This window comes from Neophocaena asiaeorientalis, unplaced genomic scaffold (assembly GCF_003031525.2).
Source record: "Neophocaena asiaeorientalis asiaeorientalis breed wild unplaced genomic scaffold, Neophocaena_asiaeorientalis_V1.1 scaffold51, whole genome shotgun sequence".
In the NCBI taxonomy this organism is placed as follows: domain Eukaryota; kingdom Metazoa; phylum Chordata; class Mammalia; order Artiodactyla; family Phocoenidae; genus Neophocaena; species Neophocaena asiaeorientalis.
The window spans coordinates 3,201,960-3,216,466 of NW_020173335.1; the positions used below are offsets into that span (position 1 = coordinate 3,201,960).

The 14,507-nt window shown below is 36.2% G+C and overlaps 1 protein-coding gene across 3 annotated transcripts in view; it reads right to left on the reverse strand.

Moving 5' to 3' along the window:
* The window catches only part of GRIA2 (glutamate ionotropic receptor AMPA type subunit 2), a 168,599-nt gene that overhangs the window by 26,036 nt on the left and 128,056 nt on the right, over positions 1-14,507 (reverse strand). For all 3 annotated transcript variants that reach the window (XM_024746134.1, XM_024746135.1, XM_024746133.1), the window contains exon 12: positions 11,071-11,269. In XM_024746134.1, the coding sequence (XP_024601902.1) occupies positions 11,071-11,269 (199 nt within the window). The remainder of the gene's footprint in view (positions 1-11,070; positions 11,270-14,507) is intronic.

Below are 14,507 nucleotides of genomic sequence, written 5' to 3' on the forward strand. Positions count from 1 at the left end.
ATATTTATATTTAGTTCAGATTTTGATTCCAGTATATTTAAATGATCACAAAATTCTACTTCTATTCTCTACAGTACTCTTTGACGGCATCTGTTACCATGGCAACTAGTGCAGAATATCCAATAAGGACAGGCATGATGATTCTTTCACTTAAACACAAGAATAAAGTGAATTGAACACCAAGTCATCTAAAGTACTTGCAGAGGTTTATACCGATATTTGTCTTCTCCTACACATCTCAACACAAATTTTAGAAGCGTTCTGAGATGAGAGACTAATCTCAAATTTCATCTATTGTTTGAACCTTTTTGGCTGGAATAATTACGCTCGTGACCTGATGGTAATGTGAAAGGAGCACGGGAGCATTTCCTCTTTAATATGGACGATGACAGAAAGCCTCCTGTAATTTGGTAAGAGTCAGATTATCCTTCCAGTGGATAATGTGAGTTCTCATCTCTCCTTTGAGTCACAGGGTGAGCTCTAAATGAAATGACCAGATGGACACAGACATTTGCTGAGAACGGCCATGGAAAGAGGACAAGGACCAAAATGACAGAGTTATTGTCAGAGAAGCTACCACGTTACACAATAATCATAACTCAGCAAGTAGACATACCCTTTTCTTTTTCCTTCCACAGCACTTTGATCCCACAAAGGACCATTCAGTATGGTCTCTCATACATTTTTCTCTGAATTTGAAAACCGCATAATGAAATGCAAGGTCTTTAAACTGATTTTAAAGGAAATGGCCAAGTCTTATAAAATTTAGACGTTTCTTTCACTGTTAAACCAGCCACTTTCAGCTGAAATGATAGAACACAGACATACCCCAGGCAGCTTAAGCTTAGCTTAAAGAGTTAAGCAGCCTTAAGTCTTTAAGAATTCAATACTGGGGGGACCTTCAAGATGGCAGAAGAGTAAAGCCATTGAGATAACCTCCCTCCTCACAAACACATCGAAAATAAACCTACAAGTGGAACAACTCCTACAGAACACCTACTGAATGCTGGCAGAAGACCTCAGACTTCCCAAAAGGCAAGAAACTCCCCACGTACCCGGGTAGGGCAAAAGAAAAAGGAAAAACAGAGACAAAAGAATAGGGACGGGACCTGCATCTCTGGGAGGGAGTTGTGTGAACAAAGAAGAGAAAGGGAAATCTCTCCCAGCAGCCTCAGGAGCAGCGGATTAAATCTCCACAATCAACTTGATGTACCTGCATCTGTGGAATACCTGAACAGACAACGAATCATCCCAAATTGAGGAGGTGGGCTTTGGGAGCAACTGTAGACTTGGGGTTTGCTTTCTGTGTTGAATTTTTTTCTGGTTTTATGTTTATCTTAGATTAGTCTTTAGTACTTATTATCATTGTGGATTTCTTTATTGGTTTGGTTGCTCTCTGTATTTTTTTTTTCTTCCTTTTTCCCTTTTTGTGAGTATGTGTATGCTTCTTTCTAGGATTTTGTCTGTTTAGGTTTGCTTTTACCATTTGTCTTAGGGTTCTGCCTTTTTGGTTTTTTTTCTTCTTTCTTCCTTCTATTATGAGCCATGTGGCTGGCAGGGTCTTCTTGCTCCAGCCAGGTGTTGGGCCTGAGCCTCTGAGGTGGGAGGGCCGAGTCCAGGACACTGGACCACCAGAAACCTCCCAGCCCCAGGTAATATCAATCAGCGAGAGCTCTCCCAGAGATCTCTGCCTCCACACTATGACCCAGCTCCACCCAAAGGCCAGCAAGCTCCAGGGCTTGAGGCTGCATGCCAAACACCAAGCAAGACAGGAACACAACCCCACCTATTAGCAGAGCGGTTGCCTAACATCATACTAAGTTCACACACACACCAAAACACACCACCGGCTGGAGCCCTGCCCACAAGAAGGACAAGATACAGCCCCACCCACCAGAGCACAGGCACCAGTCCCTCCACCAGGAATTTTACACAAACCACTGAACCAACCCCACCCACTGGGGGAAGACACCAAAAACAACGGGAACTACGAACCTGCAGCCTGCAAAAAGGAGACCCCAAACACAGTAAGTTAAGCAAAATGAGAAGACAGAGAAACACACATGAAGGAGCAAGGTAAAAACCCACCAGACCTAACAAATGAAGAGGAAACAGGCAGTCTACCTGAAAAAGAATTCAGAATAATGATAGTAAAGGTGATCCAAAATCTTGGACATCGAATGGAGAAAATACAAGAAATGTTTAACATGGACCTACAAGAACTAAAGAGCAAACAAACAATGATGAACAACACATTTACATGTCATTTACAGATGACATGATACTATACATAGAGAATCCTAAAGATGCTACCAGAAAACTACTAGAGCTAATCAATGAATTTGATAAAGTTGCAGAATACAAAATTGATGCACAGAAATCTCTTGCATTCTGATACACTAACAATGAAAAATCTGAAAGAGAAATTAAGGAAACACTCCCATTTAGCATTGCAACAAAAAGAATGAAATATCTAGGAATAAGCCTACCTAAGAAGACAAAAGACCCATATGCAGAAAACTATGACACTGATGAAAGAAATTAAAGATGATACAAACAGATAAAGAGATATACCATGTTCTTGGATTGGAAGAATCAACGTTATGAAAATGACTATACTACCCAAAGCAATCTACAGATTCAGTGCAATCCCTATCAAACTACCAATGCCATTCTTCACAGAATTAGAACAAAACATTTTACAAAAAAAACCCCCCAAAAAAACCACATTTTACAATTTCTATGGAAACACAAAAGACCCCAAATAGCCAAAGCAATCTTGAGAAAGAAAAATGAAGTTGGAGGAATCAGGCTCCATGACTTCAAACTACACCACAAAGCTACAGTAATCAAGACAGTATGGTACTGGCACAAAAACAGAAATATAGATCAGTGGTACAGGATAGAATGCCCAGAGATAAACCCACAAACATATGGTCACCTTATTTTTGAAAAAGGAGGCAAGAATATACAATGGAGAAAAGACAGTCTCTTCTATAAGTGGTGCTGGGAAAACTGGACAGCTAGATGTAAAAGAATGAAATTAGAACACTTCCTAACACCATACACAAAAATAAACTCCAAATGGATTAAAGAATTAAATGTAAAGGCCAGACACTATAAAACTCTTAGAGGAAAACATAGGAAGAACACTGTTTGACATAAACCACAGCAAGATCTTTTTTGACCCACCTCCTAGAGTAACGGAAATAAAAACAAAAATAAACAAATGGGACTTAATTAAATGTAAAAGCTTTTGCAGAGCAAAGGAAACCATAAACAAGACAAAAAGACAACCCCCACCTCCGTGGTTAAATTTATTCCCAGGTATTTTATTATTACTGGTACAATTGTAAATTTTTTTCTTAATTTCTCTGATAGTTTGTTATTTGTGAAGAGAAAAATAACAGATTTCTGCATATTAATTGCATATACTTCAATAAAAATAAAAACAAAAATTAACAAATGGGACCTAATTAAACTTAAAAGCTTCTCTGCACAGCAAAGGAAACCATAAACAAGACGAGAAGACAACATTCACAATGGGAGAAAATATTTGCCAGTGAAACAACAGACAAAGGGCTAATCTCCAAAATATACAAACAGCTCATGGAGCTCAATATCAAAAAAACAAACAATCCAGTTAAAAAGTGGGGGGAAGACCTAAATAGACATTTCACCAAGGAAGTCATACAGATGGCCAAGAGGCACATGAAAAGACGCTCAATATCACTAATTATTAGAGAAATGCAAATCAAAACCACAATGACGTATCATCTCACACCGGTCAGAGAAACTCCAATAAAGTTGTTAAAAAAGAAATAAATGAACTTTGGCTACTGTCTCACACCATATCAAATATCAGTGCTAGATGAATTGTATGCCTAATATGAATGGTAAAACAAGCTTTTAGTAGAAGAACATCTTCATAATATTGGGGCAAAGATTTATTAAACAGGACACAGAAATCCTTAACCATAAAAGAAAAGATTGGTATATTGGACTTCATAAAAATTAGTGCTTTCTGGTTTTCAAAGGTCACCATTTGGAAAGTGGAAAAGCAAACCAAAGAGAAGGTGTGTATAATAATACATCAGACCAAAAACTCATTTCATTAAAATTTTAAGAAGCCCAGCAAATCAATAGGAAAAAGACAGACAACCCAATAAATATTAACAGGTGACTTGAACAGGCACTTAACAAGTGAAAATTTCCAAATGGTTAATAAAGATATAAAAAGGTATTCCATATATCATTACTTCTCAGATAGATGCATATTAAAACCACAATAAAATACACACTCACCATAATGGATGAAATACACACTTGCCAGAATGGCTAAAACTAATAAGGCTCGTGGTACATAGTACTTCTGAGGAGGTAGAGCAACTGGAACTCTCATGCATTGTTGCTGCGAGTTTAAATTGTTACAAGCACTATTGAAAACTATTTGGCAATATCTTCCACAGCTAAATATGCACCCATCCTATAATTTCGTAGTTTTATTCTTATGTATAAACCCAAGAGAAATGAGTGCACGTGTGCACTGAAAGATGTGTACAGGAATGTTCATGGCAGCTTTAGACATAAAAGCCAAAAATTATACACAGCCCAAATGTCCACCAATGGTAGAATGGATCAATTATAATATACTTATATGATGGAATACTACAGAGTAGTAAAAAAAGAGCAAACTATTGTTACTGTTACATGCAACAACATAAGTGAATTTCACAGACATGATGATGATCAAATAAAACCAGACACGAAGACTAAGGAGTGTATAATTCCATTTACAGGAAGGTCAAGAACAGACGAAAGTAGAATACTTTTGTGACAGAAGTCAGAAGAGTGGCTACGTTTGAGTATGGACTGGGAGCCTCACCTTGACCTAAGTGATGGTTATACGGGTGCATATATATGTAAAAATTCATTGAGCTGTCACTTAAGACGGGTGCACTTTATACGTCATACTGCATTAAAAATATGATCACTAAAAAAAAAAAAAATCAGTACTGTCCTCAGATGCTGTGTGGAATGGTGAGAACATTTAAAATGCCAGAGAAAGAAAACTGCCAAGCAGGGAGCAAATGATTTGAACTTGTCCTGGATTATCTAGAGAAGTCTTGGACATGCAGAATTGTCAGCTGTGCGGACTTTCATGACTAATCAAGCTCCCCAAAAAACTAAGGAAGAAAAATCTGTAATAATATGACTAACCACACCAGAGTGACTTAGAACATATCCATGTAGTGCTGTTTGTTCCTAATTTATTCACATTCAGCATTGATTTAGTACTGAGTGCTTTAGAAACTATTTAAAGAGTTAAGCATGACTGAAAGATCTGTAAAGGGTCTATTTTGATATTAGTAACATACATATAGTCAACTATACCCACTTCATCTCCCTAATATTTGAAAGATATAATATAGTGTATGTATATGTATTCATGTATATGAAGTCAAGAAATATGTGTATGTATCTGTACATTTATATATACAAAGCTAGGTATATATACATATTTCTACCCACACAGAAATAGGTGATATATAGGAAACTATGGCAGAAAGATCTTTAGCTATACCAGAAATAAATAAGTATGGAGAACCACCACAAATTAGTGAAATCTGTTCTATAAAGTATCAGTAAGGAAATCATGCTTGCATTATTGCTAAACACAAGCAATAAGTGGAACAAAATGTAACTATAATGAAATAGCACTTAATGCGGCTCTATAGAGAAGCTGCTATAATGGCTAAAACATTTTTATTTACAAATATATTGCAATCAATATTTTACATATTAACGTAAATAAGTGTATCTTATGCTAGAGAAGGAATTGAAAAAAAAGGTCGCTGCCTTTAAAAGGATAAATTATTGTAATTCTCTTGTATTTGTGGTTATTATATGGTAAAGGAAAATTTCAAACCAGTCTTTTCAGTCAGGTAGGGCACACCTGCATTAATACTATGTATTTATCTCATTTATACTCTCTGGAAACTCTGTGAAAAGTCTACAGTGCTGGATAACAACAATATGGATTATTATCTGACTAAATCAATCTTCTGAGAACGGCATAATTAACTTCATTTAATGAGAAGGGGAATACCTCTATTTTGACCATATTTTAGAACCTCTTCCTTCCAACGCCAGCATAATTAAAGGAGACCACTCACTCAGAGACACACCGAGTAAGATAAACAGATTGCAGTGTGGGGTTTAGGATAGGCATGAAGTACTTCCTTTTTGCAAGTTAATACTTCTGTTTCATGGATTGACAGGCCAATGGTAGGTTTATTTATAAAGCCATTTTCTACTCCCCACATCTAAGTTTCTGTAGGAAAATAATGCACACAGTTCTTACAAAATCATCTTCTGCTCATCTAATTCAAGATCTGTCCTCTTTTATTGAGAGAAGAAATTATCAAAATGTGAAAGTCTAAAAATAGTGGCGTATAATTGATAGCCTAATTCTTTCTTAATTATAGGTGTGTTATTACAGTGGTGCTATAATTAGGCAAGAACAGCAGCTCCAAAATGAGTCAGACTTTACCTTTCACTCTATACGAGGATGTACACGGGTTCCGTGAGCAGAAAGCTCTGGAAAAGGAAGATGCAGGGTCTATTTCCTCACACATCTTGCTGGTTACAAGATTGTCCCCTGTTTCCTCTCTCTAGCACAACAAAGTAAATATTCCATTCATATTTCTTTTACTGATTATCATTTAAAGAACATATAGATTTTTAAATTAGAAAATTCACAGCTTGAATCGGAATTCTAAAACTAATGCACACACGCTGACTTCCCTAAAACAATATTAATATAACCCATAATTATTAAATTATGTACCTGAAATCTGAGTTAAAAAATCTTTAGATTTAAATTGAGTAATTATCATCCTAACGATGACAAAACAGTTTCGTATAAATGAGATGAAATATTCTTCTTATAATTTGATATAAGATGCTTTCATCCCTTCAAAGATGTATCTTTAGTTAATTATCATTAATGTATCATTAGTTAATACTGAGACAAAAGACTAGGCTCTCAGAACTCCGAATTCTGTTTTAAAACTGGCCCTTTAATCTCTAAATGGTCTTAAACAAGTTATTTTTCCATCTTTTAGTTAGCTATACATCTTTAAAATTCAGACAGTGACTACCTTCTCAAATCAGTTTCTCCGATGGCTAAATCCAAAGCTCCTGCTGTGATAAAATCAGAAAGTTGACTTTCTGATAGACACTGTGATAGTAGAAAGTTTATAATAATATAAATGATAAAATCCCTCTTCATAAACAGCATAAGAGACAAAAAGCTATCAGTAAAGCCAAATTAAGCCATATTAGGAAACATAAGATAACTGTTAGAACGTTAAGTATTAGCAACTGGTAAAAGTTGTGTCTTCCACGTGTCATGAGCTGTCTCGGGCATTAGAGTAAGTATTAAATATGAGACAGCCAGAGAACAAAAAGCACAGTACCTGTCCTCAGTCTGGGGCCGGCCCACTCCCTCTGCATCCCCACTCCTGGAGGATCAGGCACCACGATGGTCAATCTCCCATCACTCACCCTGTCCTGCACCCACCTTCCAGGAGCCCCAAACGCCCCTGAGGTTAAAGGACAGTTGAGAGAGAGGACAACCCAAGCGTGTGGTGAATGTTAGTTTTAGGAACAGAAGCAAGGAGCATTTCCTTTGCACCTCTTTCCACCATAAGCTTAGAAACTCAACCAGACTACTGCTAATAGACAGATTGTAGAATATAACCTAGGTCTTAAGGGGAAAAATGAAAAATCAATGATATTTTGCCTTTATAATGTCTATGAATTAGCTTCATCTCATCCAATACGTTTAGAATAACACTCTGTAAGAGAAATTCTTTTTTTTACAAAAAGGAATCTCTTACTCAATTTCCATATACTAAAGCAATAAACTCTGTGGGGAAAGGTATGAGATGCGATGGCTACCGCTGCAAGCCGGAGTATCTCTGAAAACACCTCTGAGAGTCAGAAGCAAAATTAAGACTGCCCTCACTATTGTCGCCGTGGTACCCAATTATCCAACATTAATACAGTTAGAAAAACTATTCAAAATTACTCAATTTAGCAGCACCTTTTCATTTAATCCAACTTTTAAAGAAACACACCTTTTGTACATACTTTCCCAAATCACAGCCATGCCGTGTTTTAATGGTGGGATTAACAGCCATGCTCCTATTCACTTTGGCGATGTGTGCTCTTCCATTAGCCTCCCTTCACTGGTACAAACAGAATGAACAGTGCGGCTTTTAAGTACTTTTGAGCCCACACCTTCCTTCTCTAGATAAGGAGTAGCTGACTGCTATGCTATAGCGCTGAGACCTAGCCAAGGTCACGCATCAACAATTCCTTTTGAAGGTATATTGAGAGGAACTGTGAGGCCCCGTCTGGATTTCCACCATTATAATCCTCTAACATGACATATGCCAACACGGAGGTGACCGAAACACAGCAGGAGAGCAGCAAAGTAAATCCCGAGGAAGGAAGGAAAAGCAGTGTACGGAAAGCACTCTTTAGGAGTAAAAGTCCTCGGCACACTTGTTATCTGCTAGAACTTGGTCAAGTCCTCACATTTATCCGAGCTTAAATTTAATAACGCACAACATTGCAAACAAAAGTGATCGCCCCAACTATCAGACAGAAATACTGTGAGATTCAGAGATGACGCATAAGAAACTGCTTTGGGAAACTACACGCATAAAGGTTATCAGGTTGCCGAAATACTCACATCACTTCTCTATTATTCTAGGGAAGGAAAGCACCACGATCCTATATAGGCGAGTGGCACCCCACAGATATGTCAGCGTGTGTGCACGCGCGCATGTGTGTGTGTGTGAGTGTGTGTGTGCGCTGCACGTGGGGACCATGGTCTCCATGGGGTTACTGAGCTGAAACACAAGAGTAGCAGCATCCTTTGCCCAGAGTCACACAGCCTTCTCACCCTGTCTCCTGGGGAATTTGCATATTCTAATCATGAAATCTTGGCATCCCGCTGATTACGGCGCGTGTTTCTATGATCGAGTTCAGGTACACTGAAAAGCTCCGAGATCCTGAAAGTGCAGTCGACGAGAAGAGTTGGTCCTCTTGTTGTCCAAACAAGCTAACGAGAGTAACTCTCAACAGACAGTGTCTGGAAACAATTACGGTTATTTTCGTCAATATAAGGAGCGCTACGTAAACCATACGATCTAACAAGTCTCTGCCTCGTTCATAGGGCTCATTTACTTCAAGAGCGCGGAATACCAATAAAATATACCAGTAAATATACCAGTAAAATAAATATATATACCAGTAAATATATTTATACCAGTAAATATATACCAGTAAAATAAATATATATACCAGTAAATAATATACCAGTAAAATATACCAATAAATATACCGGTAAAATATACCAGTAAAATAAATATACCAGTAAAATATACCAGTAAAATAAAAGCAAGCCCTATCGGGACACAAACAATTTAAAAATGTTTCAAAATACACTTCTAATTGAGAATCATGCGATATTCTCATCTATCTTAATAGGTCCATTGTTATGATCAGGCTAGAGCACTGTGTTATATCAAGAGTACTGCAACTATTTTCAGAAGTAGCAGTAAATTGTCATTAGTAACAAATCTGCATTACAGCGTTCATACACAGCATCAAAGTCAAAGTACTGCTGACGGACGGACCACATCTCGGCTTACGTCGCGGTACCTAGTGGAGGAGTCAAGGTCCTGCCCACCCCACGTACAGCCAAGTTATTTTCTGTTGTCAGCCGTCTGACAACACCACTTTTTCTCCCGTGATATCTGGAGCACAACTCATGTTATTTGGCAAAGAGACCAGTGGCAATGCAGAAGGAGACAGGCTTCAAAATACAGTCTACCACTTCGACTGGACGTTGAAATTCCTAATCCTAATGCAGAAGTAAACTGGCCTGGATCTCACTCAAAGTTAGGTACACCCGAAGATGGATTATCAGAGACCATCGTATGCCCCGCATTTGGCTTAATGTCAGTACCAAAGTTTACCTGCTATATTTAGGCATTTTAATAGAATGAGTTCTTACAGAGAGATAATAGTATAATGAAAGAAAGTTATACCAACATCAGCCTCTGGACTGGTGCCCATAAACAGAGACCATAATAAATAAGGCCACAGATCTTTTAAAAACTAAAATACGTTTAATAGACACGTTGTAATTATGATTCCCATTTTAAAAGTCGAGAAGTTGAAGGCATTTGTTAGCCTTTTCTTGGAGGGTTTAACAGAAAGTTTGGAATTTCCACATACGAACACAATCTGTTTCCTGACTTAGAATTAACATAACGGATTGGAAAGTGAGTTTTCAACTGTAAATTATGTAAGATAGATGGAAGCCATGCTTTAACATAAAACGAAATACAACATCCTTTTCTTTTAAAAATAATCACCTAAATTTAACTATACTTTGCTTCAATTTTGTTCCAAAAGGACAATCAATTTTTTTAAAAAACTAGATTTCTTTGCAAAAAGTGTTTTTCTCCGAAGGAGTCAGGAATCAAACAAAAGGATAGAGATAGTGCTAAGTATAGCGGTAGGGAAGGGAGCGGGGTAGAGTCAAGGTTATAAACAGACAAAGAAAACAAACTTATGGTTACCAAAGGGGAAACAGCAGGTGGGATAAATTAGGAGGTTGGAATTAACATACACTCTACTCTCTACTATATATAAAATAGACAACCAACAAAGACCTACTGTATAGCACAGGGAACTCTACTCAATCAATATTCTGTAATAAGCTAAATGGGAAAAGAATTTGCAAAAGAATAAATTATATGTATATGTATAACTGAATCACTTTGCTGTACAACTGAAAGTAACACAACATTGTACATCAGCTATAGTCCAATATAAAATTAAAAAAAAAACCAGAAATAGAATTAGAGACAGGGATGGAAATTACTTGCGCATAGCACTTTTGTGTAGACCATGGGAGGAGGGGCAAGGGGGCACAAAGTTTAATTACAAGAACAAAATCAGAAGTTAGGAAGCAGAATCTCTTACCCTGAAAAATTCCTTAGTGGAGCCAGAGTCTAATGTTCCATAAGCAATTTCTGTTTGCTTAGAAAGATCCTCCGCACTTTCAATGGGAGACACCATCCTCTCTACGGTCAGGAAGGCAGCTAAGTTAGCCGTGTAGGAGGAGATTATGATCAGGGTAAAGAACCACCAAACTCCTCCAACAATGCGCCCAGACAGGGATCTGGTAACAAGTACGAAACGGATTTGTAAAGCGAAATGAATGACCTCATAAGAAAACAAGTTAGCAGTATTATGCAAATATCGATTTATAGGGAAATATTTAACTTTATACTTTTCAATATATCTGCTAGTTGATGATACTTGAAATTATTAAACCTTCTGAGCAAGGAGTACAGATTTGCTAGATTTGATGAGACATCCAGAGGCAGAACTTCAGATTCCTGAGATTCTTTCATAGATATCATGGCCAAATAGCTTATGGTATGAAGTATCGTAACAATCAATTTCAAGAAGTGTGCAAATAATCTATCCAACGCTCATACTACTTTATCCACTCATGACAGAAGTAAACGAACAACAGAATCTAAGATCAACGGCAAAACTCAGAACAACGTCGACAAACAAAATTAAATATCAAAAACAAAAGAGTATGTACCACAGATGTGGCTTTAAACACCGAAGAAACCCTCCTTTTAATCCAGCCAATGAAGTTCCAAAACCCTCAAAAAAGGTCCAAAATTCCATTAGGTATTTCTTTTTGTGCAGAAACATAGGTTTTAGATACAGTGCAAGATAAAAATGGAAAATAGTGATACTATAAACAAAGTGTGACACAAAATATTATTCTTAATGAATAAAACTCTGATGCTTCAGGGCATGGACAGCTATGACCCTGTTCCTTTGTGCCTCCTGCTTAAGAAAAATAAAGAAAACTCAAGGAGAAAAAATTAGACATGTAAAACTTTGCCAAGATATAAATTCCTAGTCTGAAATATAATAACAATATTTCTGTGACCATAAATTCTTACTTAAAATACTTTTCAAAAGCTTAATTGATTCCCAGTAATTTACTGGTAGATAAACCCTAGGTAGATAAATGTAGACATGTAGATACAGAAAGAGATATATAGGGTATTATTTGGTAAGATTTGGTGGGGTTCTACATATAATGGTATTTGAGTAGTATTAACACACCAGTATAAAAACTTTTTCTTTTTTGTTAATAACTCTGTTATGCCTAAAAATTAAACCCTCTACAGTCAAGAGGTAACACTTCTAAAAATGTAAATCATGAAAATGTGCCAATTTATGACCTAAACTAAACCTCCTGACAATTAATAACAAGAAATATTTTTGATGAAACACAGATACTACATCAAATTATTAGGTCGTATTTGTAGAATAAACTACTCAAGCAGTCAAGAAAAGGGGTGAAGCCAAAAGTAAAGATTTTTGGATAAAAACATCTGCAGCTAAAATAAAAGAGAAAAAGAGAGAGAGCACACAAGCAATGAAAAAACAATAATAATATAATTAAGAGCCTTTATCAGTCTCTAAGAGTTGCAAAGAATGAAACAAATATGATAGAATGGAAAAAAGTTAAACAAGTCTCACTTATATTCTGAAAAGGATATTAAATACATTTTGATTTTGGAAAAACCCTACGTAGACACAGCCACTCTCAAAATGTTCACTATTTATTCCGTCACAATGGAAGGTATAATTATGTGACATGTAACCTATACTGAAGAGGGCAGATTCAGTATCTGACTCCTCACAGCCCTTAAAACAAAATGGATTGCATGGTAATTGCTTTTGATACTATACATTTCAGGTTTATTTGTAATATATTTGAGAATCATTTTTATAAGTCACTCTGTTCTAGTTGTAAATTTAATTAAATATGCCAGTTTGTTTACAGTGTGTGAGAAAACCCCCAAAATTTATTCGACTTGTACATCATTCAAAACAGAATTCTTGAGCAATTTATTATTTACTTGTAAGTGTTTTCAAAGGATCAATTACGATTCCGAATGAGTTCCTGAGAAATTCAATATTATGTTTCATGGTGACAGACAAAAATGTTTTTCTAATTAAAAATAACTTTCGTCTCTCAGTGTCTGCACTAACGGAGCAAATAAATGCACATATTCTGCCATTTCTTTTAAATTTCTATTAAATAATTATTTTAAGAATGAAATTTTTTAATCACTTTAATCCTTTAAGGATATTGGGGGGAAAAAAAAGAAAAAGAAGAAGAAAACCGGAGAATAAGAGTCAACTTTACAACATTTTGCTCTCATAATTCTGTGGTCCTAGTCTCCACAAAACTACAGTTAACATATTCTAAACTTAATTTCAGGCAATGACCAATTCACTTCAATAAACCGTTCTATATTAAAATTTAAATGTGTTCTACTCATATAAATAATAGAGTTCCATACCATATTTTACTTGGAAAAAGTTGATAAATATCGTTTAAAATATATAAAGGGCATCTCTAAAGTGATCTGTGGATTTCATACATTATTATTAAGTTTTCTTAGGTACTAAGCTGCTCTATTCTTTCCTAATCTAGAGTTACCATCATTGCATTCTAAATAATGATAGTTTGGTTCATTTAAAAAACTCCTTGAATTTCCCAATATTAGGTAGTAAGTTCAATTGGTAAATGCACATATACCATAAAGTGAAAGATACATATGCTTGAAATTTTTAATAAAGTGAATTTTGCTTATATATATATACATATATATATATGTATATACGTATATATCTATTCATATATATTCTGTGGCCAAAACATGCTAACAAGGAAAAATATGCTATCTAAAATTGACACATCTTACCAGGAAATAAAAATGATTCCATGTGGAAGTTTAGTGAGTCATGACTCATAAATGAAATCACAAATGAAGAAAAAAGATAATATTTTAGGAAGCAGGCTTGTTGAAAATTAGAATGTCACTATGTCATGGTGGACCCTGGGAAAACACAGATTGTTAAATGTCCCTTGTGCCCCAGCTCCTATGTGTCAGTATGTTTTCTGCTCCTAGACAAGCACTGGAGGCCAAAACCTTCAGAGCCCTGGTGCATGAGGAGCGGGGCAAACAAACCTGGGTCCATCGATGGGAACCCAGGTCGATATGTCCTGTGTCCTAAGGAACCTTCACATGCTTCTCCTGCTTATTCAAAAGGCAGAGCATAGTTTGTGGAACCCTAGGATAATTGCCTGGTATCTCAGGACTATGGTAACATCAGACTTCAAGAGCCTTCTTACCAAAGATGAATCACTTCATTATTATTATGAGCTACAGTGCTCTCTGAGATTCCAATCTGGTTAGTATTTTCCTCCTTCATCATTAGAAACTTCTCTTTATGCCTTTAAGTTCAATCAGATCAACTATAGAGATGGAACTATGAATCTTACATGTTTTGTCAGAGGTCATAATTATATA